Genomic DNA, 26,949 nt, shown 5'->3' with positions numbered 1-26,949 from the left:
GTAACCTAACAATTCCACCCTGGGCATATAAATAAGAGAAATGAAAACATACAACTACACAAAAAATTTTACACAAATGTTCATAGTAGCATTATTTGTAATAGCCAAAAGGTGGAAACAACCCAAATGTCAATCACCTGATGAAGAGAGAAACAAAATGTGGCATATCCATACAACGGAAATTAAGAAATGAAGTGCTGATACATGCTATATCAGGGATGAACTGGACATTATGCTAATGAAAGAAGCCAGACAAAAAGGGCTACATATTTAATGATTCTATTTATATGAAAAGTCCAGAATTAGGCAAGTCTGTGGGGACAGAAATTAGTGGTTGCCTAGGACTGGTGGGCTTGAGGGGAAATAAAGAATGAATACTAATGGGTTCGGAGTTTCCATTTAGGGAAATGAAAATGTTCTAAAATCAAATGTGGTGATACTTGCACAATTCTGTGAATGTACTACAAACCACTGAATTGTACATTTTAAATGGGTGAATTGTATGGTATGTGAATTACATCTCAATAAAGCTCGTTAAAAAAAAAAAAAGATGGTCGAGGCCCATGGTTCTAAAACTCTGGTGTGTATCGGAATCATGGGAGGCTTTGTGAAAGCACATTGCTGGGCCCTGACCTGCTTCTCGTTCAATAGGTCTGGAAATGGTCCTGGAACTTGCATTCCTAAGAAGTTCCCAGGTGATGCTGACGTCGTTGGTTCAGGGGCCTCATTTCGGGAGACAGCAGTCTGTAGTAAAACTAGAGGCCCTGCAAGTGTTTAAATAATTACCCTGACAGATCTATATTAACTCATTAAAAGCAGCTAAGCACATATAGATACTTCCTCAGCTTTCTGATCTTGTAACAGAAATCAGTCATAAACTTTCTTGCTCCTTTGTAAAATAAAATACTGGATAATGGTACAAATGGACCAAGCATGCACTGTATTCCAGAAAATAGTGACACTTACCATTAATGTTATTTCATCAATCCTCATGACTATCCTTTGAAATATGTCCTTTTTATAAATCCCCATTTTATAGATGAGGGAGTTGAAGCCTTGGGGACAAGTGTTTGTCCAGAGGCACACATGTAGTAAGATATGCATGTGAGTCAGATATGCATGTGACCACATGCTGTGATGCACTTAATAAGGCGTCTCACAGTAAAAGACTGGGTGTTGGCCAGAGGTGGTCAGGAAGGCAGTGGTTATATTCATAAAAACTAGTCAGGAGCGACCTGAGAACATTTTCCAGGTTGACGTCCTTAGTCTTGCAGAAAAAGAAAGTGATTCTGTCTTCTTTTATTGTGCATTTTATTTATTTATTTTTAATATTTTCATTGATTTCAGAGAAGGGAGGATAGACAGAAACATCAATGATGAGAGAGAATCACTGATAGGCTGCCTCCTGCACACCCCACACTGGGGATCAAGCCTGCAACCTAGGCACGTGCCCTGAGCAGGAATGGAACCATGACTTCCTGGTTCACAGGTCGATGCTAAACCACTGAGCCATGCTGGCTGGGCAAACACAGTGTGCTCTTAATGACATAAGTTGAAATCAGAAATAACACTAGTTCTATTGGAATGCTGGAGATCTATGTTGGAACAGAACATTCTATATAATAAAAGCCTAATATACTAAGTGCCCAGTCAACCAGTTGGCCATTCAACCAATGAATGCATACAGTGCTTGCTTTGTAAAATATATTACTGTATGAGCAATTAGTAATATTAAAGTTGATTTTTAAGAAACCCACTGATATTTCAAATATAAATAAAATGAAGTGTGAATTTTTTTAAAAAACTTCTTATAGCATAAATATCTATAACCAAAGGCCAACATAATTCTTCCTCTTCACTATCCCCACTAACACCTGCCAGTTCTTGCTTTTCTTTCTCTCTTTTAACAGCCTCACCTTCCACTGGGTCTACAAGGCCTATTATGCTCCCTCTACAAGGTGCCTCCCAACAGCTCTGTCTCATAGTCTCTCCAGGGACCCCTGTGATAGATGGCCTCAACTGGTCTCACTCCACATGTTCTTCCATGTGGGTTACTTTACAGCAGATCTCTGATGCTGTTCCACTGGGGCTTAAATTCTCGTGAAGCTGCACCACTACAATATGAAGTCAAGCTCATAAGCATGGCATTTGAAAGCCCATTTTCCATTTTTTAAAACAATATTTATTTGCCATTAGATGGCTCTTACCAAATGTCCACTCTACTGGTCATCAAAAGGAGTCTGATGAGTTCATTGAAAATTTTTTTTAAAAAAATTTAATACGTTTTTATTGATTTGAGATACGGGGGGAGAGACGGAGAGAGTAACATTGATGAAAGAGAAACATTGATCACCTGCTTCCTTCACACCCTCCTACCTGGGATGGAGCTCACAATCCCGGCATATGGTTTAGCAGTGAATTAAACCAGCAATCTCCTAGTGCATGGGACAATGCCAACCGACCGAGTCACACTAGCCAGGGCTGTTTTTAAATGAAATTTTATTTATTTGGAGGTGTTAATGGAAAAATACCTTCATCTTACATGGAAAGTATTGTAACAATTTTCCTTTAAATAGTAAAAGCACTATATACATACTCATTCCTAGTCCTCAAAGTATAAGGGAAATGTAGTAACAGCGCAGAACCTCAAAGAGGCTTAATTTGGCTACAGAAGTCAGTGGGGACTCAGGTGGCCAGAGGACCTGAGCCACATCGGGCCTTCACGTTCTATTGGCATGTGGCAATAGCTTTACATGCAAAACACAGAGAATGAAGAGCCTGCAGAGCAAGCATAGCACAGGGTAAACAGTCCAGTTTGAGATGCAACACTGCACATCAGAAAGTGGAAAGCACTATACAAACAAGTAACAGAGGTGATGGAGAGCCCTAGGAAATCCCTGACAGCCTAAATCTGAGATACAAGGCTGGACTTCATTCCCCCTGGGCAGTGAGTAAGGCTGGCCCTTCTTGCTCATAATTACCTACTGAAGGTCTATGCAGCAGTACAACCCAGCATAACCTCCTGTAATTAACAATCCCATTCCTGGCCCAATGCTGGCCACTGAGGGGATAAGCTGGTGGTCACTTCCCTTCTTTAGATCATAGGGCAAAGAACAGTGTTTCTGAAAGCATAAGCCCCTCATTAGCCACATCAGAATTTTTAATAAGTCCAAGTGTCTGTCCCCTGGTGGTCAGTGAGCATCATAGCGACCTGTGATTCCACTGTTTAGTCTATTTGCATATTGGCCTTTTATTATCTAGGATTATTATCTAATATTGCCATTTGCCCTTTCTCTATAATATTATCTAGGATCACTTGGACTTATTAAAAATACACATTCCTGAGCCCTGCTTCCAGAGAGCCTACATCAATGATTCTGCAGGGGTCGGTGCCCTGAAATTTGTATCTTTATATTTTGTTTTATTACATTAGATATCTATGTAGTTCCAAAGGCAAAACTGTAAGAAATCTAGCTTCCATCCTTGCCCACTCTACTATTCTCTCCCTTCCACTATAGGTAAGCATTTTAGTAGTTTGTGATTTATTTTTCCATTGTTTCTTTGTATAATATAAGCAAATATGATTGTGTATATGCACATACACACACATACATATCTGCTTTTTTTTTTTTTTTTAACAGGCTCGGAATAGTCATTAAAGTTTGAGAACCAGGCTGTAGAATCCATAATTTGCTAGATACATGATCTTGAAAAAATTACTTAAATTCTCAGGTTCTTCCTCTGCAAAATTATTTATAAAAGCTCAAGAGATTAGCATTCAATAAATGGGAGCTATTGCCATCCTAGATAATAAAAGGCCAATATGCAAATAGACTAAACAGTGGAATCACAGGTCGCTATGATGCTCACTGACCACCAGGGGACAGACACTCAATGCAGGAGCTGCCCCCTGGTGGTCAGTGTGCTCCCACAGGGGGAGCACCGCTCAGCCAGAAGCCGGGCTCACAGCTGGCAAGTGCAGCGCAGTGGCAGGAGCCTCTGTTGCCTCCACAGCAGCACTAAGGCTGTCTGACTGCTGGGTTACGTCCACTCCCTGCAAGGCATCTCCTGAGGGCTCCCAGATTGGGAGAGGGCACAGGCCAGGCTGAGAGATCCCCTGAGCGCACAAATTTCGTGCATCGGGCCTCTAGTTAATAATATTATTCATTAATTAAACAAATACTTAATGGATACCCATTAGAACTTTGGAACTGTTTTAGACACTGCAAATAGAGTGATATACAAGACAAAGTTCCTACTCTGAAGAAATTTATATTCTAATACTAGTGGCCCAGTGCACAAAATTTGTGCACATTAAAAGGGAATTAAGAGGAAATGTTTTAATATTGCCATTTGCCCTTTCTCTATAATAAAAATATCAGAGATGAAAGAAAATTAGTAAAATGTATATGAAAATCTCCCTCCTGTCAGAGTCTGGGATGTGCTACGGGACCTAGAGTCAAGTCCCTGTCCACCACCCACAGGCACCTCGAAAACTCGGGAAACCAGACCTGGCCAGCCCCACTCCCGTCAAGTCCTGCTGGGCAGCGGGCACGGCCTGAGATCCCCCACCCCAACCAGGCACCATGCAGCCTCAGGTCCCTGCTGTTTGGTCATTACGTCATGGTGTCCCGACCAATTTACATATTCCTCTATTATTAGTATAGATGGAGTGAGAGAGACAATAATAATAATATATAAAATAGCATTAGATGACAATCCATGAAAGGAATGATAAGACTGAATAAGCGAATAGCACAATGATGGATATAGCATTCTCTTTTATACAGAATAGTTAGGGAAGGTCTTGCTGATTTATGTGACATTTCAGAGGAGACTTGAATGAAATGAGGAATGAGCCATGAAACATCTAAGACAAGAGAGTGCCAGGCAGAGGAAAGAGTGAGTGCCAAGACTCTGGGGTAGGTATGTCCTTGTCTTTTCATGGAACAAGAAAGACAGTGTGACTAGTACCAAACAGGTTCAGGGATAAGAGCCTAGGAAATAAAGTCAGGGAAGTAAAACCAGAGGCCTGACCATCTCAGGCGTGGCCAGCCATGGTAAAGACTTTGGAACTTATTCTAATTGTTATGGGAAGCTACTGAAGGAGAGAAGAGGTGTAATTAGGCTAAGTTTTGGAAAGATCACTCTACCTCTATGTGGATAAAAAACTGAAAACAGCATAATGGCAAACACAGGGTGATCAGTCAGAAGACTACCATAGTAATTCAGAGAGAGGATGGTGACCTCATCAAGAGTAGAAAAAATGGAGATGGAAAGAAATTACTGGAATATAGATTTATTCTGGAGGAGGAGCAGACAAGATTTGCTAATGGGATGAATGTGGTGTATAAGAGAAAAGAAGTCAAGAATGATTCCAAGGCTTTTGGCCTTAGCCAAGTGAGTAAACAGAAGAGGCATTTGCTGAGATGCGGGAAAGGCTTGTTTTGGGAGAGTGTAATCATCAAGAATTTTCTGGCCATGTTACTGGACACCCAAAATGAAGATGCTTAAAAGGCAGCTGGATTCTACAACTCTGGAGTTTAGAGAGCTCATCATCATCAGTGCCCTCCTTATTTCCATTTCTGAAGAGAGAGGACGGTGTGTTGAGGACATCTTCTAGCTCAAATACTGTCTGGTCCTGCAAGTTCCTGGATGAACATCAGGTAAAAGCAGTAGTGGCTAGAAAGAGCAATACTGATTGCTGCTAAAGCCTGAAAATAAAGCAGTTTTGAGGCAAGAGGCAGTCAATGGCCTCCTGTAGCCCCCTACCACAACATCCTAGTAGGCAACAGGCGTATCTCCTGTTCAGTAGAAGATCAAGGCAAGTCCAAAGCTACCTGCCATTTCAAACCCGTCTTCCTGCAAAGCACAGGCACAGGGAGGGAAGCTTTACTGTGACAAAGTGCTGTTGGTGAGAGAGGCTGAGATACGTTTTCTACTAGTTCCACAGGGTATCAGGGTCAAATTGTGACAAACTAAGTAGAGTGCGGTAAGCAACTACACCCATCCTTTTCAGAAGCATAAGTCCCAGGCAGGGTTGGGCAACTCTCCTCCATGTTTTCCTAATAAGCAGCATATGTCTCTGTTATCATTTATCTTGTATCATAATCTGCTTTATGGCTTTGTCCCCCACTGGGTGTCCTAGAAGCACAGGCACTGTGTCTTACTCTGCCTCACTGCTGTCCCCAGCAGAGAGACTGGTCTAAGCAGGCACTTCATACATATTTGATGAAGAAACAGGGGAACGAATCCTTGTGCGGTGCCAGGTCTTTCATTTTTAGGGTTTTAAATTTTTACGGAGAGCACTTAATGACAGGAAATGCTCGCAGGGCGAATAGCAGCCCTGGGCCTCTTTAAAATCGCAGAGGCAGCTTCTGTAGGATCGGCACCGGCCTGAAGGCATCGTGCATGGTGGCGAGCAGAGATTCGCCCTGACAGTGTCACTCTGAGAGGGCCAGGCCGGGCGGGGAACAGAACCTTCTTGAGATATCTGGAGGAAGCAGGATTCTCTCCTTAACCCAAAGGACTAGGACTGCTTACCATGGAGATGCGATTTTAAAGAGGCCCAGGGCTGCTAAAGGCAGGCGGGGTGTACATTAGCATGAGGATCTGCAGTGAAGAGGCTGTGAAGAACTCTGCAAAGCTGGCTGGGTGGTTCTGTCCACAGACGATGCATAAGATGCCAGCCACCACCAAGACTCCACCAGGCCCATCACGGGCAAGGCTGACTGGGTGGCACTGTCCATAAGATGATGCATAAAATGCCAGCCACCACTGAGATTCCTACCGGGCCCTCCATATAAGCTCTGATTAAGGGTTCTGAGCTACCTTTTTACAGTCCTTGATTTCTAGTACCTGGGCATTAACAGGAAAAACTGAAGTGATTTCAGTTTGGTCTTTGGGGGCTGTTAGACACAACCAGTCATAATGTTCATAGCTAAGAGTCCAAGTTTGGACCACTGAAACCTTTTTTACTCCAGAGTATGCAAGAGATCAGAGCTGTCTGACCCTGTTTTCTGCACTGGCCACTCCCAAGAGGCTTATGCCAGTTTTTGTGGGTTAAATTTCAGGACAGCCTGGAATGATAAAGTACTACCTACAGAGTTAAGGTAACTTGGGCACTTGAATACAAGGCAATGAACAATCTGACTAGATCGGCGATTTTCAACCCTTTTCATCTCACGGCACACAAATTACTAAAATTCTGCAGCATACCAAAAACTGTGGGGTTTTTTTTTGCTGATCTGACCAAAAATGGGTACAATTTTTATTCATTCACTCCCGGACGGCTATTGTTGTGCTGGCTGTTCTCATTTTTTAAAATTATTTTTTACAATCTAAGGGAAAAGAAAAGAGGTCGGTGCCCTTGACTAGATAGTCAGGTAGTGCATATTTTACAAATTCTTGTGGCACACTGGTTAGAAATCGCTGGGCTAGATTAAGAGTTTAAATAACAACGTGAGTTACCTACAATAATGAGAAGTGAACAATAAATGATCGCTAAGGGGAAAATGGCATGCGGTGTTAACTTGTTCAAAACCCCCTCCTTCATCTCTCTACCCCCCCTCCCCCAACACACACTTATTCCCCCCAAACCAGTACAACACAATCACCGGATAAACCTGAAAACTTCCCACTGCTTGTGCCTCCAAACTAAAGACTTCTTGGGAGTCGAAATAAGCCAAAGCTGAGCACCATTAAGGAAAACTCAACCTCCAGCTGTGCAGCCAGAGCAAGTGCAGGCGGAACCTCCCTAAGATGCTGGGATCCCAGGGGCCGTCCTGAGAGTCCTCGCTGTCTTCAACGCTCTGCACTCCTTCACCCCAGTTCCCTTCGGGACGGCGTCCGGCCGGAGCCCGCAGAGCCAGGCGCCCGTCCGCGGCCCCAGGCTGGTGAAGGGTCCGCGCCGCTCCCGCGCTCCCCGCCTCGGCCCCCGGTCCTCCGACTCACCCCAGGCAGCCAGGCAGTCGATCTGCAGAGGCAGCTTTTCCAGGATCGGCACCGGCTCGAAGGCGTCGTGCATGGCGGCGAGCAGAGATTCGCCCTGACAGTGTCACTCCGAGAGGACCGGCCTGGCCGGGCACAGAACCCAGAGCCGCGCTAAGGGAAGGGCGGAGCAGCACCTGGGGGGAGACCCCGACTACAGGCCTTCAGGCAGCAGAGCCATCATCAACACCGGACTTCCTGCTGGCCTGGGCCCGCCCCTTCCGCCGCCGAAGCCCGCCTCTTCCGCCCTCGTTCTTAAACCACCTGTAAGGGCTGCACCAGAGCTTGGGTTCCAGTTTCACCCTTAGGCCTGGAGCTGTTCCCTGATGGAGTAGCCACGGGCTTGAAAAGGCAGGGAAATGATGGAATCTTAGAGCTGTAGTAGGAGGTATAGTGTGGTGGTGGAAGTATAGGGTTAGGAATTATAGAATTCGGGCTCTGGCGTCAGACCTGGGACGGAGACCTGCCATTTAGTAAACTGGCTGTGGCATTTAAAAAAATTTGATCCCACAAGGACTTAAATTTCCTTATGTGCAAAACGATGGCTTTATGTACCTATCTGGCATTGTGAGCCCTTAGCAATGCTTGACACAGCACTCAATAAATGATAGTTTTAGTGTTACCTTTATAATCACAGCCTTCCCCTTATATTTTAAATGTTCCAAGCAAGTGGTTCTCAAAGGGTGGGCCCTAGACTAGCAGCATTTGGGAACTTGTTAGAAATGCAGTCTCCGGCCTCATTCCCACCCTACTTAATCAGAAACTATCAAGAGTGGCAGAATGGAGGAGGGAATGCCCAGTAGTCTGTTTAATAGATTCCCCAAGGTAAGCCCATGCACTTGAAAGTTTGAGAAGCATGGCAATGGTCAGTATCTGGCAGTTTATCCCCAAGAAAACAGCAGGTATGTCATAAAATTAAGCATTTTGGTTTAAAGCAAAAACATAAAAGAAAAAAAGGTTGAATCTATGATGAGTTGAAAACAGCCTGGTGACATTTTAATTTTACACAATCTGTTTCTTCATTGTAAATTAGGAATACTGTCTGATCTTTATCAAATGCTATTTCTGATAATCAAATATTTTCAATAAATAAAAAAATTGCTAAACAAACCTTGTGTGTCTGATTTTTACCATAAAAACTGAACACCTGAAAATTTAGAATTGCCAGTTGCTATACTGGAAGCCTAATAATACCTGTAGTTCCAGGACCACGGGCTAAGTCTAAAATAATGTAAACTTTAACTGGTCAGTGTAATACTATAAATTCCTTCTGAATGCCTTCTTTAAAAAAATGACTATATACCATCACATAAGCAGCTATAGAAAAAGAATTATCAGGTCCTAGGCTACATTCTGCTTAACAGGATAGTTTTGTGGGGGCAGGAGTTCCTTGGTCTCCAGTTGAGCATGAATTTTCTATGTAGAACAAAACTCTTGGAAGGCAAAAGGAGACGAAACCATTAAAACAGAAATGAGTGCTTCAAATTAATCCCATCACCTTGTGATGTCTTTTAAAACCAGGCTCAAAAAATATTTGACCAACTATCCTATTAGTCACTCGCTAAGTCTTAGTATGGAAGCACAGAAGCATATGACAATACCAGCCCTTTGTAATGGGTTAATCTAATAATATAGATAATTCCTCATATGGCTCCTTAGAGATATTGCCTTAGTGATTTAAAAACAAAAACAAAGCACAGCCCTAGCCAATGTGGCTCAGTGGATAGAGTGTCAGCCTGGGGACGGAAGGGTCCGGGTAATTCTGGTCCAGGGCACATGCCGGGGTTGTGGCTTCAATCCCCAGTAGGGGGGCGTGCAGGAGACAGCCAATCAATGATCTCATCACTGATGTTTCTATCTATCTCCCCTCTCCCTTCCTCTCTGAAATCAATAAAAATGTTTTTTAAAAACACACCCCAACCTCTAACTGGTTTGGCTCCGTAGATAGAGTGCTGGCCTGTAGACTGAAAGGTCCCAGGTTCAATACTGGTCAAGGGCATGTACCTTGGTTGCGAGCACATCCCCAGTTGGAGGTGTGCAAAAGGCAACTTATCGATATTTCTCTCTCATTGATGTTTCTAACTCTCTTTCTCTTTCCATTCCTCTCTGTAAAAAATCAACAAAATATATTAAAATAAATAAATAAATAAATAAAATAAAAACACACCACAAACAATTGTAGAGAAATGTTACATAAATGTAAACACTTTCAGCATAGTATTAGTTAGTGAAGATTGTGGTCATGTGGTTATTGGTTTCAACAAGTAAGACGACGATATGGAATAAAAACCATGGAAGGAAAATCCTATGAGAGTTTGGGAGAAAAAAGCATTTTAGATAAAGTTAAAAAAAAAAAAAAAAAAAAAGACAGAAAACACATTAATTTTGTTAAAATTTTTTATATTAAAAAACGGCATGAACTTTCTATGTAGAACAAAACTCTTGGAAGGCAAAAGGAGACAAAACCATTAAAACAGAAATAGAGTGCTTCAAATGAATCCCATCACCTTGTGATGTCTCTTATAAACAGTCTCTTACCAACACCAGATACAAGAACCAGTTACCCTAAAGAATGAGCAGCAGTCCAGGGTCTCCACACTACTTCATGCAGCAAAACTTATACCAGAAGGAGCGGTCTCCTTTGTGTTAGCTCCTGCTTTTGAAGAATCAGAGTTTCTAACAGGGTGCTCATGCACAAGCACTTAGACGGAGTGCCTCGCTACATCTAGTGCAACACCCAGTGAATGAAGGCAAACAAAGCAATGTCTGGAGTCTGCAATGTTGCCTTGAGGCTTACAAAACAGTAGTTAAAAGTTCTGGAGTGTGCACCACATTGCCAGCAATGGGATGTGTCACAATAGCAGATGTCAAAAGAGTTAAGCTAATATTTTTCTCTAAAGTACATCTGAAATAGAAAAATCTTTAATATATACCATTTGTAAACAAAATTGCACTTGATTTTGCTTTTTAAAATGATCTGAATTACACTGTAACAGTTTCTTTCTCTCCCTCGCTCTCTCTCTCTTTTTTTTTTTCCTTTCTATCTTTTAATTATTGGTAGAACCATGGCTCAAGTCATAAGGACATTTTTCCTCAAAACTACCTCTGCAAGATGTAACCTTCGCTTCCCAGGAAATGGAAAGATAATTAACAATTTCCTCATCACCTATGTAACTCCCTAAATAAATAAAAATTGCAGGCAGGTGCTCCTGGGGATTAGATGTTATGGTGGTGATGTCACATTTTTTAAAAGATGTTGAACTTTTTAGTTTGACAGATTAAACAGTTTAAACATCATAGAAGCTTCAGGAAGAACATACATAAGTTGCATCAACATCCATGTCAGGGTGCGGGAGGGAACGGGGCATCAATGTTGTAAATAAGAAACGTGTAGAATTTTTTCATCCTATGAACATCATTCAATAGGATGTTCTAGTTCTGACACCTCTCGCCAGCTCCAATGCACAAAGATCAAGGAACAGATCAGGATGTCACTGCTCCTTCAATCCATGGAGCAGTGCAGAGGATTGACAGATGATCTCTTCCCAGGTGCTAGCATCTTCAACTGCACATCTTCCCACACTTTACTCCATTTTGGATCTTTCAAAGTGTGTGATCATTCGTTCCTAGAGAAAAAAATAAAAAGGTTTGTTCAAAATACATTAATTTTAAATCTCCCACATTCCAAATATCTTCTATAAATGAGGCAAACAGGTATTTCCTGCAAGCACTTATTTATGTCCATTAAATACTTGAGATAGATGATTCCTAATCATTTATGAAGATTTTGGAAGATACACATGTCCAGACCCCACACAAAATTAACCAGTCAAAATCTCTAGGCCTCTGTACATCAAACCACAAATCAAAAGGAACTGCATGATTTTAGAGCCAATTAAGATGTTAAAACAACTATTTATTTACTTAAGATTAAACTTTAATAAAAATGTGTACCTCCTCTGATTTAGAAATAGGGATGTAGGCAAAAATTTAGTCACAGAGTTTCTAATGCAACTCAGAATTACAATAAAATACTAGAAAAAATACAGAATTGTATAAACAAACTACAGTATCCTATCTAATAAAGAGGGAATATGCTAATTGACTGCCACACCCTTAAGATAGTGACAGAGAGCGGCACCCAGTCCCCTTAGCCTGGCTGGGGCGGCAGGCATGCAGCATGGCCACTCTACTCGCCTGCCTCCAGAGTCCCCCAGTCCTCTCAGCCCCCAAGCCCTCTGGGGCCAGCCCGAGGCGCAGGCAACCCTCAGATGGCAGCCGCCCTACCGCCCAGGGCCGGCCCGAGGCACAGGCAAGCCTCGGATAGTGGCTGCCCATCCGCCCAGGGCCAGCCTGAGGCGTAGGCAAGCCGCTGATGGTGGGTGCCTAGCCATCCAGGGTCACTCGAGGCTCAGGTAACCAGGGCCAGCTGAGGCTTGCACTGCCAGCAGTGGCAGTAGCAGGGGTGTGATGAGGTGTCACCTTCCTCTGATTGCTGGGTTGCCTCCCGCCCCCTCGGGGGCAGGCTGGGCTGAGGGACCCCTGCCTCCAGTGCATGAATTTTTCATGCACTGGGCCTCTAGTATCCTTATAAAGAAACTAGTGGCCCAGTGCACGGATCCGTGCACGAGTAGCTCACTGCTGCTTGCCTCAGCTGCCCACCCTGCCCACCGCGGCTCCTGCAGCTCTCACCACTTGTAGCTCGCTGCCCCGCCCTCCTGTAGCTCTCTGCCACTCATAGCTCACTGCCTCACCCCCCCACCCCCCCACAGCTATCCACTGCTTGTAGCTCGCTGCCTCTCCCCCTCCTGCTGATCAGTCGTTATGTGACAGCATCCTGACCAATTTGCAAATTATCCTATTATAAGTATAAACTATACTCACTAAAATTACATTAATGAAAAGGTTCTAGAGATGTGTTGCACAAGAATGCACATATACTTAACACTATGCATTTGAGAACTGTTAAGATGGTCATTTTATTTGTTCTTCACCATGATTTTTTGGTGTGCTCAAAAGGCTTCTTGAAACCAAAAGACTCTAATCCAATATTCAGAACGTGTCCAGAACTAGTTCCCATTAACTCAGGCAATTATTGTGAAGCCATACAATTATTGTGAATTGTATGGAAGCATATTAAGATTAAAAATCAGCATAAGCCCAGCTGGAGTGGCTCAGTGGTTGAACACAGACTTATTAACCAGGAGGTCATGGATCAACTCCCAGTCAGTGAACATGCCCAGAATGCAGGCTCCATCGTTAGTAGGGAGCATGCAGGAGGCAGTTGATCAATGATTTTCTCTCTCTCTCCTCTCCCTCCCTTCTGAAATTAATGAAAATATATTTTTAAAAATCAACATAGCGGAAACCAGTTCAGCTCAGTGGTAGAGCGTCGGTCTGCGGACTGAAAGGTCCCAGGTTCGATTCCGGTCAAGGGGATGTACATTGGTTACGGGCACATCCCCAGTGGGGGGGGTGCAAGAGGCAGCTGGTCGATGTTTCTCTCTTATCGACGTTTCTAGCTCTCTATCTCTCTCTCTCTCTGTAAAATATCAATAAAATAAAAAAATAAATAAAAATTAAAATCAACATAAACATCGAGATACTAATTATAATCCTTAATATATGAAGGAAATAGTTCCATAGACAATAATGAATAACAGATAACATAAGATAATTCATATTTTGCTTTGGTCTATGATAATCCTTTCTCAATCCTTTTATTATTTTCTCCTAGATTAAGTAAGGGTTAAATCTGAATTTCTTAAAAGACAAAGGAAGTAGGAAGTGAAACAGTATGGCTATTTGCTACCCAAATTAAAGACATTCTCAAGACTGACGATAAAACTTTGGAAAAGGAGGACATATACAGAAAGTAAACCCTCCTGAATATCTGAGTTCTACTGTTAGTATTTCTGTTCTCATCCTTTTCAATGATACTCTTACTGAGTCAAATAAAATTTCCCTGAACAAAGAACTAATGACTCCCTATTAAGTCATTAGACCGTATTTTATGCACATGATTTGATTACTAACCTCGTCTGAATCAAGAAGGGCTGGAAGTGCTCTGCAGAGAGAAAAATACCAAATAGAATAATGTAAAATAAAGCCAAATGTGGTTCAAAAGGGACAATGGAATAATGAATGCAATATAAAGCTTTTTTTATTAAGTACATAATATTTGTATCTTATTAATGGCTATTTGGGGGGTTATAAATAAAAAACAAGAATAAAAATTACTAAAATTGTATTAAAAAACAAAAACATGCTTTGTATTATAATAGAACCAATGTTTAATAAAATTATAGCTATACCCGGCCAGAATGGCTCAGTTGTTGAGCATTGACCTATGAACCAGGTCACAGTTCGATTCCTGCTCAGGGCACATGCCCAGGATGCAGGCTCAATCCTCAGTGTGGAGTGTGCAGAAGGCAGCTAACCAATGATTCTCTTTCATCACTGATGTTTCTATCTCTCTCCCCCTCTCCCTTACTCTCTGAAATCAATAAAAATACATTTTAAAAATAAATAAACAAAATTACAGCAATAGAAAAAACAACTCAAAAATCCCAAAAATAAATGGGGAAAAAATTGAAACATTCATAGATACAGAGATAGACTGGTGGTTGCCAGAGGGAAGGAGATTGAGGGAATGGGTGAAAAAGATGAAGAGATTAAAAAGTACAAATTGGTAGTGATAAAATAGCTACAGTATAAAATACAACATAGGGAATATAGTTAATAATATTGTAATAACTATGTACAGCGCCGGGTGGGTACTAAAATATTGGGAGAAGCACTTTGTGGAGTATGATTATCTAACCACTGTGCTATACACCTAAAACTAGTACAAAATAATATTGAATGTGAACGGTAATTTTTACAAAAAAGTGAAAAAATAATTATCCCACTGATTTTGGAAAGATCCATACTGAAATCTTTCTAAGCAAAAAATGTCACCTGACTGAATAATCTCAATTACTTTTGTTTGTATATCATTTCTAATCTTTATTTTTAAACATCTTTTTAATTATTCTTTTGAAAAAGCTAACTGTAAACATTCTCATTAGTATACTCTGGCCCTTAATACTAACTGTGAAATAAGATTCTTATTGTAATGATTCAAAAACTTACACATCTGTCACAGAAGAAGGGACATTTTCTTCAACCCATTTCAAATCATCTTCCTGCTGGGAACATACAAGTACCAGTTGTTACTAAAATGCATAAAATAATACATCTTGAGCAAGAATTTAAAGGTCTCAAAATCTTTAAATTTAATCTTTTGTCACTCTGAAGTAGTATGTTCACATAACAAATGGAAATGCTAACAGTAAAATCAAATAACTTAAAAACTACATCACCAAAATGTAAAATGATGCTGTATATCCTTAAATGGTTTCTGCTCAAGGATCTAATACCTAGCTTTCATTTCATGTAAGCTTTGCTTCTTAAAACTGAGATAAAGTCCTTAATGTAGAGTAAATGCAGTTCTAAAAAATGAAAATCTACTCTAGCCAGTTGGCTCAGTGGGTAGAGTGTGAGCCAGCGGACTGAAAGGTCCTGGGTTCGATTCTGGCTAAGGGCACGTATCTCCATTGCAGGCTCAATCCCTGTGGGAGGCAACCAATTGATATGTCTCTCTCACATGGATGTTTCTCTCCATCTCAATGGAAAAATATCCTTGGGTGAGGATTAGCAACACACACACACACACACACACACACACACACATGCACGCACGCTGAGTAAAAACTCTAGAGTTTACTATAGAAAAAAAATTTAGGTTATTAATGAGGCTATGACTTCACTGATAAAAACCATTAAACAAAACCATGAGACTGGTCTGATACCTTTTCAGGACATATCCTTGTTTCCCTGAAAATAAGACAGTGTCTTATATTAATTTTTTCTCCCAAAGTTGCACTAGGTCTTATTTTCAGGGGATGTCTTATCTTTCCATGCGCTAGATCAGTGTTTTTCAACCTTTTTTGGGCAAAGGCACACTTGTTTCATGAAAAAAATCACGAGGCACACCACCATTAGAAAATGTTAAAAAATTTAACTCTGTGCCTATATTGACTATATATAAAGTAATTCTCTTGAATAGGAATCAAATAAACACAAAGAAAGTATTTTATAATTACTTTATTATGAAATATTAAGTAAACAAAATAGTGAAAAATTATAAAATTCTTGTCTTGTCTGCACCTACGGCACACCAGGCAACATCTCGCGGCACACTAGTGTGCCGCGGAACAGCGGTTGAAAAACGCTGCGCTAGATCTTATTTTCGGAGGATGTCTTATTTTCGGGGAAACACGGTAGTAGCAAATCACTTAGTTCAAGATTCTATCCTAGATAGAATCACTTACTGTCTCTGTTTTTAACAATGTAAATGTTGCCCTGAATGGTGTGGCTCAGAGGTCAAAGCATCAGCCCACACACTGAAAGGTCACACAATTCCCGGTCAAGGGCATGTACCTGGGTTGCAGGATGCTCCCCAGTGTGTGTTGGAGGCCACCAGTCCATGTGTCTCTCTCATATCAATGTTTGTTTCTCTTTCTCCCCCTCTCTTCCTCTCTCTCTAAAAAGAAATGAAATAAACATCCTCAGAAGAGGATTAAAAAAAAAGTAAGTGTAACAGACATTAAAAGATTTATAAAGCAAGCTTAACGACAGCACAGGTGAGGAAAAGTCATTAACCCTGCACATTCTGCTGAGCTCCACCACAGGCTGGAGGGCAGGGCAAAGGGAAGAAAAGAAGTCACACTTACTGCTTTGTTTGCTTTACTATTTCCATTTGGTTCTTGTTTGGTACTTCTCATTTTCATCCCTTCTGGAAAAGGGAAAAAAAAGGAGATTGGCTAATTATGCCAATATACAAGCAAGAGTATTACAAAAATAGATTCAAACCTTTAAGTTTACTGACATTGAATTATATAACAGATGCTTCTCTATCTTTACATTTATGCTGGGAAATTGAAAGCCAGATTTCCAGCTCATCTCTGGTAAGTAAACTGAACACTTAATATCCAATTATTTACAGAGTTTACCATAGCTTCATCTTAAGATTCATGCCCTTATTTTTGCTTCTCCCTAACTTCACCCCCACACAGCTATAAAATAATGTTACACAGTTGACCTTTGAACAAACATGTTTGAACTGTGAGGGTTCAATTATATGTGAAATTTTTTCAATAAACACAATAAATGTATTTTTTTCTTAAGATTTTAATAATACTGTCTTTTCTCTAGCTTACCTTATTGTAAGAATATATTATAGCATATAATATATAAAATATGTGTTAAATGACTTTATGTTATCAGTAAGGCCTCCTTCTAGTCAACAGTATGCTATCAGTAGTAAAGTTTTTGGGAGTCAAGTTATACATGAATTTTCAATAGCACCTCTAACCCCCATGTTGTTCAGGGTCAACTGTACTTACTTTATGTCTAAAAACCAGAAAAGCATATTTAAGGCACAAATAAAAGGTAAATTTTATCACTACCAAAGCTTTCTTTGAGCATAGGTTCCTTTTGTTCATCGTCTTCCTCTTCTTCAGACAAAGGTGAAAAGGCAAACCTGAGAGAACAAAGGCAGAGTGTAAGGGAAAAAATCAGAAAACTACAAAAGCAGCTCCACTCTCTGGACTTGACAGGACTAACTGTTGAAGCTCCCAATTACAGTCATTCATAAAATCAGTTTGTGAATAATAAAATAATTCCTTTTGGAAAGCTCTCGATTGCCTGTATTAGCAAGGGAGAAGCAGGACAGTACCGTATTTATAAGTGCAGCTCAGCTAGATGCTACCTATGACTTCAGCAAGTTGCTTATTCTTTATTCTCCCTGTGCACCTCCCGTTTCCCCATCTGCACATGGGGTTAACAGAACATTACTCAGAGGTGTTCTTTGAAAAGTAAATAAGTCACTTTAAAAAGTACTTTAAGTAATATCCGACACACAGCAAGCATTTAATAAATGTTCATTTACAAGCATATGTATCATTGAGAGTAAATTCTCGTGCAATTTAAAATCTCAGCCTTCAATTAGGTAGTTGCTGATCTTGCGTGTCTTAAGTAATTTAAAATCTGTTTCCAAGTGTGGAAGTGGGAAGATGAAGGCCTAATCAGGTGCATCTCAAATATATTTCCTACACAACTTCCAAGAGACTCAGCAGACAGGTCATCCTAGAATGCTTTATCTTTGAACTTGCACTGTACTTACTGCTGCCTGTTACTTTCATTTACCTTGTCATTAAATCTCCCTTCTGTGATTAAGAGAGAAAACTCTATAAACTAGGAATAATAGGAAACACCTATAACATGTTGAAGGCCAGCCAGACCCCACCCATGCACAAATTCGTGCACCGGGCCTCTAGTTAATAAATAATAATACAAGAATAAACTGTTCCCTGGCCAGTATGACTCGGTTAGAGTGATGTCCCATGCACTGAAAGGTCATAAGTTCGATTCCTACTCAGGGCACATCTCTAGGTCATGGGTTTGACCCCAGGTCAGTGTACAGGAGGCAACCAATCAATATTTTTCACATCAATGTTTTTCTCTGTCTCTCTAAAGTCAACAAAAAAATTAAACTTTCTTTTACAACTGTAAACCTACTTTTGCCTACCCCATCCTTAGATATAGCTAGCATGTGAACAGAGCAATAGATCAATGTTAAAGATGGTCATCAGCATGTCTAGGCTTTTTCTGAATGAGTTTAGATCTTTATTATCTTTCACACCATTTGTTTTTCAACTTTCTTCAAGAAACACAAATATTAAGAGTACAGTGTGAAAAGACAAGACTATTTCCATGGGGTAAAAGAATGCCATTTATTTTCTTTCTTAATATTTTACTGGTATGTCTAATTACAAAATTAGCTGATTAGTTATAGCATCTCTTTTTTATATATATATATATATATTTTATTGGTGTTTTTTTTTTTTTGCCCCCTTCCCTCCCTCCCATACATACCCTCCCTCCCCAGAGTTTTATGTCCATTGGTTTTACTTATATGCATGTACACAAGTCCTTCGGTTGATCTATTATCTCCCCCAGATCTTCCTCCCCTCCCCACTGTAATTTGACAGTCTGCCTGTTGCTTTACTGTCTCTATATCTGTCTCTTGGTTCATCAATTTATAATGTTCTTTATCATCCACAAATGAGTGAGGTCATGCGGTGTTTCTCTTTCATTGATTGGCTTATTTCACTCAGCATGATGTTCTCCAATTCCATCCAGGTTGCTGCAAATGATGAGAATTCCTTCTTTTTTATGGCAGCATAGTATTCCATTGTGTAGATGTACCATAGTTTTTGGATCCAATCATCTGCTGACGGGCACCTAGGCTGTTTCCAAATTCTGGCTATTGTAGATTGTGCTGCTATGAACATAGGGGTGCATATATCCTTTCTGATTGGTGTTTCTAGTTTCTTGGGATATATTCCTAGAAGTGGGATTACTGGGTCAAATGGGAGTTCCATTTTCAGTTTTTTGAGGAAACTCCACACTGTTCTCCACAGTGGTTGCACCAGTCTGCATTCCCACCAGCAGTGCATGAGGGTTCCTTTTTCTCCGCAACCTCGCCAACACTTGTCGTTTGTTGATTTGTTGATGTTGGCCATTCTGACAGGAGTGAGATGGTACCGCATTGTTGTTTTGATTTGCACCTCTCGGACAATTAGTGACTTTGAGCATGTTTTCATGTGCCTTTTGGCCTTCCTTCTGTCTTCTTTTGAAAATATTCTATTTAGGCCATTGCCCATTTTTTAATTGGATCATTCATCTTCCTTTTATTTAGTTGTATAAGCTGTCTGTAAATGTTGGAGATTAAACCTTTATCAGTGGTATTATTTGCAAATATGTTCTCCCACACTGTGGGCTTTCTTGTTGTTTTGTTGATGGTTTCTTTTGCCGTAAAAAAGCTTTTTATTTTGATGTATTAGGTCTAGTAATAATTAATGTCGTTTTCTAATACTTTTTTTAAATCGAATTTATTTAAACAATACAACAAAATTTAATCAACAATATAGTTGCCGTTGTTTTCTACTACTTGTGCCCAACGCTCAGGAAGCATTTTAATCCCTCTGTTGTAAAATTCTTGTGATTTTGATGCAAAAAATTCGGTCAATGCATTTTTGAGGCATTCTTCATTATTAAATTTTTTTCCAAGAAGAAAGTTTTGCAAAGAACGAAACAAATGGTAATCGGAAGGGGCAATATCAGGAGAATATGCAGGTTGAGGGAGAACTTCCCATTCCAACTGGCGCAGTTTCTCAGCAGTGATTCTTGCAGTATGCGGTCGTGCGTTATCGTGGTGAAGAATTACGCCCTTCCGATTAATCAGCGCGGGTTCTTTTTCTCTTAAAGCTTGGGCTAACCTTCCCAATTGGGCACTATACACTGCACTTGTAATGGTTTGATTAGATGGTAAAAGTTCATAATGAAGAATTCCTTTAAAATTCCACCAAACACACAACATCACTTTTTTCGCATGCAAGTCAGGTTTTGGCGTGGGCTGCGGAGCCTCATTTTTGTCCAACCATTGAGGCCGCCTTTTCAAATTAACATACAGCACCCATTCTTCACCTCCGGTAACAATTTGCTCTAAAAACGGCAAACGGTTTTGACGAGAGAGGAGAGAACTGCAAATTGTGACTCTTTGATTACGGTTGTTGTCGGTCAACTCATGAGGAAACCATTTTCCAAACTTTTGGACTTTGCCAAGTGCACGCAATTGATTGGAAATTGTTTTTTGTGAACAATTTAAAGTTGTCGCAAGCTCTTGTTGGGTAATTTGAGGATTTTGCACCAAAAGAGCTTGAAGAGCTTCTTGATCAAAACTGGACACATGGCCTCGACCACTCTTGTCATCTAACGAAAAATTTCCCTCGCGAAATTTCTCAAACCAACGCTGGCATTTTCTGGCGCTAACTGCATCTTGACCAAGAGCACTACAGATGTTTTTTGCAGCCTCACTTGCTTTTCTTCCTAATTGGAACTCGTAAAGCATGCAGTGCCGAATATGCTCTTCACCCGCCATCTTCTTAGCCCTAGTTTTGCAACAAAAAAAAACCAAACACAAACTTTTTCAAGCAAAACTTGTTAATTGCACTTCACACGTTCTGTACATACCACGTGTTTGAAGGTTATGTCAATACAAGTCAACACCAAACAAGATTTTAAACGAATGTTTAAAAACGACATTAATTATTACTAGACCCGATAGTCCCATTTGTTTATTTTCTCTTTAGCTTCCATTGCCCTAGGGGCAGTATCAGTGAAGTTGTTCTTTTGGCATACGTCTGAGATTTTGCTGCCTGTGGATGCTTCTAGTATTTTTATGGTTTCCCGTCTGACGTTTAAGTCCTGTATCCATTTTGAGTTTATTTTTGTGAATGGTGTAAGTTGGTGATCTAGTTTCATTCTTTTGCATGTGTCTGTCCAAATTTCCCAACACCATTTATTGAAGAAACTGTCTTGACTCCATTGTATATTCGTGCCTCCTTTGTCAAATATTAATTGAGCATATTGATTTGGGTTGATATCTGGGTTCTCGATTCTATTCCATTGATCTATTATATATGTCTGTTCTTGTGCCAGTACCAGGCTGTTTTGAGAACAGTGGCTTTGTAATATAGTTTGAAGTCTGGTATTGAGATCCCTCCTACTTTACTCTTCTTTCTCAGGATTGCTGTGGCTATTCGGGGTCTTTTATTGTTCCAAATGAACTTTTGGAGAGTTCTTTCTAGGTCAGTGAAATATGCCATTGGTATTTTAATGGGGAGTGCATTGAACCTATAGATTGCTTTAGGACAGGGGTCTTCAAACTACGGCCTGCAGGCCACATGCGGCCCGCAGAGGAGTCTGATCCGGCCCGCCAGGTTTTTTGGGCAGTGAGCGCAGCCAAGGTGTTACAGTAGGAATTAGTAGTTCATATAGTCCAGCCCTCCAGCTCTCTGAGGGACCGTGATCTGGCCCCCACTTTAAAAAGTTTGAGGACCCCTGCTTTAGGAAGTATGGACATTTTGATGATGTTGATTCTACCAATCCATGAACATGGTATGTTCTTCCATCTCCTTACATCTTCCTCTATCTCTTTTTTCAGTGTCGTGTAGTTTTCCGCAAATAGGTCCTTTACTTCCTTAGTTAAATTTATTCCTAGGTATCTTAATTTTTTTGGTGCGATGGTAAATGGAATTGCTTTTTTAGCCTCTGTTTCTGTAGTTTCACTGTTGGTGTAGCTATAGCATCTCAATGCTTTTCTTTCTTTGATGATATGGTTGTGTAATCTACACTTTTAACTGTCAACACGCACAAAAGGAAAAAAAAGAAGGGAAACAAAGGTATAGATAATCACAAAATTAAGATAATTCCTAAATAATTGAAATTTGCCTCTATTGTTACCAACTGGGCTTGGCAACTGACTATAGAAATTGTTCTTTCCTTCTGGACATTAGACAGGTACAACTCTCATTACCAGTGTCAAATCTACCTACCTTCCTTATTTTCCCATTCAAATATGTCTATTATCAGTTGTCAGAACTGAAAGGGACCTCAGATCAATAGGTTCAATTCCCCCACATTATACAAAGAGGAAATTAAAGCTCAGATTGGTGAAAAGAGGCAGCATGCCAAAAAATCACAATGCAACTTAACAGAAGAGCTGAGACAGGAACTTAATTCTTCTGATTCCAGACCCAGTGAGTGCTCCTCCTGCCATTAGGACCCCGACACCCACTGCACCACCCTCATTTGATAACACCGTCTAGCTGCGTAAACAGGAAGTGTCCAAGAACCTCTGGTTGTTTGCAGATGGTCGCCAGAGAATCATGATGACAAAAAGGATCATGGAGAACAGCAACCGCCAGATGGCATCGTCCACCCATAGCTCCCGCCAATCCTACCAAAGAGGAAAAGGTATAACATGTATCACATTATCTTCTTTCTTTGTTCAGAAGCCCTATGGCATAGAACAAGGATCACTTACTTATTAATTCAACTTATATTTACTACGAGCCTGCTATGTGCTAGGCTATGTGCTAAGTGACTGGAATACAAAATGAAGAAACGTAGTTTCTTCCCTTGTAGTACTTACTGTTGTTAGAGAAAAGGCACCAACTAGCTAGCTAAGATTGCAGGTTCAATTCCCCAGTCAGGCACATACAAGAATCAACCAATAAATGCACAAATAAATAAGTAGAACAACAAATTGATGTTCCTCTCTCTAAAATCAATCAGAGCATTTCTTTTAAAAAGACACCAACCAGCCCTGCTGGTATGGCTCGGCAGTTGAGTGTTGACCCAGGAACCAGGTCGGTTCAATTCCTGGTCAAGGCACACATCACGGTGCAAATTTGCCTCTATTGTTACTCTCCCTAAAAATCAATAAAAACATGTTTTTAAAAATACAAAGAATAAAAAGGCACCAACTGTAGAGCACTTGTGAATGCTTCATTAGAGCTCTGAGAATCTTTGGGGACAGGTTTTTATACAAAGAAAGAAAAAGTAACATTAGATTGTTCCTTTTTATAATTTTCATATTAATACATTTATTTTTACCAAAATGGAGCCTTTGCACCTCCAAAGAAATTGGCCCCAATCTTTGTGCTCAGATCTCAGGAGCATGATTAGCATTATTCATATATACTTAATGTTTAGGATTCTGAATTTCTTGAGAATTTTTAGTTAAGATAAGACTGGGACATGATAGACTGTGGTTTATCATTTAAAATTTTTCACCACCATTGGGATAATTAGATCCCCCACCCTAAAACAAAACAAAAATTCTGTCATACCAAGAGCTATAGTAATGTAGAATACTTAGGAGGAAGGAAGCATTCTAACACTCAGGGTAGAGTCCTAGCCCTAATTTCTTGTAAGGTGTGAACTTACCATCATCATCAACATGGCTATCTGCATATAAAACAGTACCCTGTTCATAAATGCATGTGTTTATGACTCACCGATTGACAAGTCACTATCCTGAACTTCATGGTTGTCCAGATGATAAACACAATAGATGCTAACAGGAAATGAAAATTCTAGTCAGAATATGAGTATCAGTTTACATCCCCAATTATGTTCTCTGGTTTAGTGAAATCCCACACATCCCTAACATCCCACACATCCCTATCACAATCATTTTTTATCAAGTGATTTTAACAAATTTATTCAATGCAGATTTCCTTCACAACTACTATAAGTAAGGCCCACACTCTTGTCAACACTTTCTGTACTTAAAGACTAATTTTACCATCTGGTTACTGCAGTAATCCTCATAAATTGGAAAAGAAGGTATTGAAAACATGGCATATCCCAGCATTACCAACAGTATAGTTTTTTCCCTTCCTTTATCTTTGGTATAATGCTAGCTTTTCTTTGGTTGGTCAGGAGGGGGGAAAGGTTGATAAAATTACAAGACAGAGTTGTTGGTTCCAATTATAGGCCTGACCTCCCATTCCTGGTACAAGGGGCAAAAGGCAGGCAAATTTAATAGCCTACTTTGGCTATGGTCTACCTAATGCCTGTGTTTTATGGATGCTATGACACATGTAAAAGCCTAATAATAGTAATAAGCTACATTCGTATTTAATAAAGCCAAATAAGCCAGTATTAAGGTTTTCTAAAAGAAATCTAGATGCTATATGGCACTCAAGCTAACTTGCCTCAAGAAAAAAAAAAAATGCCTCTGAAAAAGAACTGAGACAGGAGAGAGATATACAAGAACTGAAATTACATATAATTGGTTTTTAGCTATTGTACTTAAAATAAGTAGTTCTCAATCTTTTTTGAACCACAGATCCCTTTGAGAACTTGACAAAAGCTAAAAGACAAAGACCCTTCCCCAAGTGAAATGTACAAAACCTTCTAGATGATTTCAGAGATCCCGCCTATGGCCTCTCAGGTTCAGAGTATCTATTATAAAAGGATGGCATTTAAACAGCAGGAAGAAGCCCCCACTTACCTGCCACTGCCATGATAAGGGTGTTGGTAAAATGTCGGTACAGCGAGAGTTTTACAATGTTCCTCCGAAGTTTTAATAGCTTCATTGTTTGAGTCAGGCTAATAAATATGTGTTTGCAGGTCAAGGAAATCAACATTCAAAAAACCCCAATAAGCTAGTAAATTAATCCTCAAGTTTCTTTGAGACTCGGGGGTCATACTGATAGAGCTCTGGTTATCCCAGAGGATATATCTTATTCTCAATGTCACAAACACCCCAAGCCTGACCATGATGACTAAGAAAGTCTTCATTTTTAATGAGATACTGAAGAGAATATAGAATCAGGATAAAATAAAAATGCAAAAAAGAAAAAATATAAAAAGAGAGAAAGACCAGAAGAAGTTTTTTTAGAGAAACAAAGAAGAAAAGGGAAGACAAATGGAAAAAAATGAAATGAAAGTGAGTATCAGACAAGGAAACAGACAACAGACAAATGAAATGAAAATTAGTAAAATCTTTCTTCCTTTAAGGTAGATAGCTCTGTTTTCTACATCATAGCTAAGCCAGTCCTGGGTCATGAATACAGTCATGCCAGCAACCTCTCAGAGTTCTATAGTCAGTCCCCTGTGCCATCCTCTGCCTGTTCAATTCTGAATTAATAGGACCATACAGTTACAACTGGCTGAAAATCCCAGGGAGAAAGGTTCTAAAATCAGCAACTTTCCATTTTCAGATCATTACTCCCAAGTAGAAGTTGCCACAGAAAGACAGTAGGGGAAGTGATGACTACCAAAGATGATATCTGCTCTCATGTCCAACTCTGAGAATCAGCAGATATTAAAATACATGAGTTGGACCTTAGTTTGCCTGTGACAGACTTAGCTGCTCCCTATCCATTGGGTTACATTATTGCATGGTCCAGTCCCTCTCTCCCTTCTTCCCAATATTCATGGAGGTTCATAAAGCACCCTGAAAGATATTGACCTAGAAAAGATTTGGCTATTTAAACCCAAGATACTTCAATTTCAAACATTTTTGATATATGACAATCCATTCAAATTCACAAAATTATAATTTGGTTTACATTTAGTTTTTTATAACAGTCAGTCTAGCAAGACAATAATATTGCACAATTACACATTGGACTGAAATCCATAACCAAAACAAATTTTTAAAACCCTGAAAAGATAAAAGTCCAAAAACTTTAATTCTTCCTTTAACAGATCAAGTCTCTAATAAACAAGGGTCTAATTTTCAGCAGCAGGAGAAAAAGGTTATTCAACTATAAATATGCTTGTTATCTACTGATTAACTCTGCCTGTAAATGAATCAACATTTATTTTACAGTGGAAGTCTTCAGACAATGCCAAGTTAAATTTTGAATAAAGGTACAAAACACTAACCCTATAAGGGTTGTAATCTGCCAAACCTACATAGAATTTTAAGAGAGTCAAATCATCTTATGTAGTTCCTAAAATCATATTTTAAGAATTAAAATCTTTTCATCATTTTCAAGCATTTAATAATTCCTAGAGGCTGAAAGAGCAGAAGCAGAGTGATCAGTGATTATAACACTAATTGGAGTGCACAATTAAGTCCAAAATCGAGGTAAAAATGCTCATTTAAAAATAAAAACAAAAATCAGAGCTTTTATCTTCATGCTCCACCGACAGTTACCAGCACTTTTCAAAATTAAACACACACACACACAAAACTGCTTACCTGAGCTCTCAGATTTTTAAACAGAAATATCCTAATCCCCAGATTAAGAAGTAATCAACAAAAATGGTAAAAACCCTTTGCAGAAAGATCGATGGAAACCCATATTCAAGGGGAGAAAATGGACCACCATCCAACAAGCCAATGAGAAGGATATCCACCAGCACAGGGCAGTGTCTAGGAAAGCCAAGGGGATAAAGGCCAAGGAAGCAAGATCAGTCTGGGCCTGCAGACAAAGAGAGAGAGCTGGTAAAAAGAGAGTCTAGAGAGGCACAGAGAAGAGACCAGCA

General features: G+C 39.9%; 2 protein-coding genes across 9 annotated transcripts in view; both read right to left on the bottom strand.

The window, feature by feature from the left end:
• Nucleotides 1-8,208, bottom strand: part of VPS39 (VPS39 subunit of HOPS complex) — a 46,720-nt gene extending 38,512 nt beyond the window's left edge. For both annotated transcript variants that reach the window (XR_014795849.1, XM_084893469.1), the window contains exon 1: nucleotides 7,954-8,208. Coding sequence is in view for 1 of the 2 variants with exons in the window: in XM_084893469.1 (XP_084749595.1) it covers nucleotides 7,954-8,026 (73 nt within the window). In the remaining variant the exon portion in view is untranslated. The remainder of the gene's footprint in view (nucleotides 1-7,953) is intronic.
• Nucleotides 8,209-10,876: 2,668 nt separating this feature from the next.
• TMEM87A (transmembrane protein 87A) overlaps nucleotides 10,877-26,949 on the bottom strand; it is a gene marked incomplete at its 5' end in the record, with an annotated part of 47,017 nt that continues 30,944 nt past the window's right edge. For 3 of the 7 annotated variants that reach the window (XM_084903345.1, XM_084903349.1, XM_084903348.1), the window contains 8 exons: nucleotides 10,877-11,615; nucleotides 14,026-14,056; nucleotides 15,124-15,179; nucleotides 16,767-16,828; nucleotides 17,502-17,575; nucleotides 22,794-22,897; nucleotides 23,961-24,019; nucleotides 24,962-25,070. In XM_084903345.1, coding sequence (XP_084759471.1) covers nucleotides 11,574-11,615; nucleotides 14,026-14,056; nucleotides 15,124-15,179; nucleotides 16,767-16,828; nucleotides 17,502-17,575; nucleotides 22,794-22,897; nucleotides 23,961-24,019; nucleotides 24,962-25,070 — 537 coding nt within the window. In that variant the 3' untranslated portion in view covers nucleotides 10,877-11,573. Of the gene's footprint in view, nucleotides 11,616-14,025; nucleotides 14,057-15,123; nucleotides 15,180-16,766; nucleotides 16,829-17,501; nucleotides 17,576-22,793; nucleotides 22,898-23,960; nucleotides 24,020-24,961; nucleotides 25,071-26,816; nucleotides 26,886-26,949 lie in introns of all 7 variants that reach the window. The other 4 variants (XM_084903346.1, XM_084903350.1, XM_084903351.1 and 1 more) reach the window with 3 other exon arrangements.

The sequence above is a fragment of the Pipistrellus hanaki genome, assembly GCF_964339955.1.
Source record: "Pipistrellus hanaki genome assembly, chromosome: 1".
NCBI classification, from domain to species: Eukaryota; Metazoa; Chordata; class Mammalia; order Chiroptera; family Vespertilionidae; genus Pipistrellus; species Pipistrellus hanaki.
Note: the sequence above shows the minus strand (reverse complement) of the source record. Positions and strands in the feature narration are given on the sequence as shown.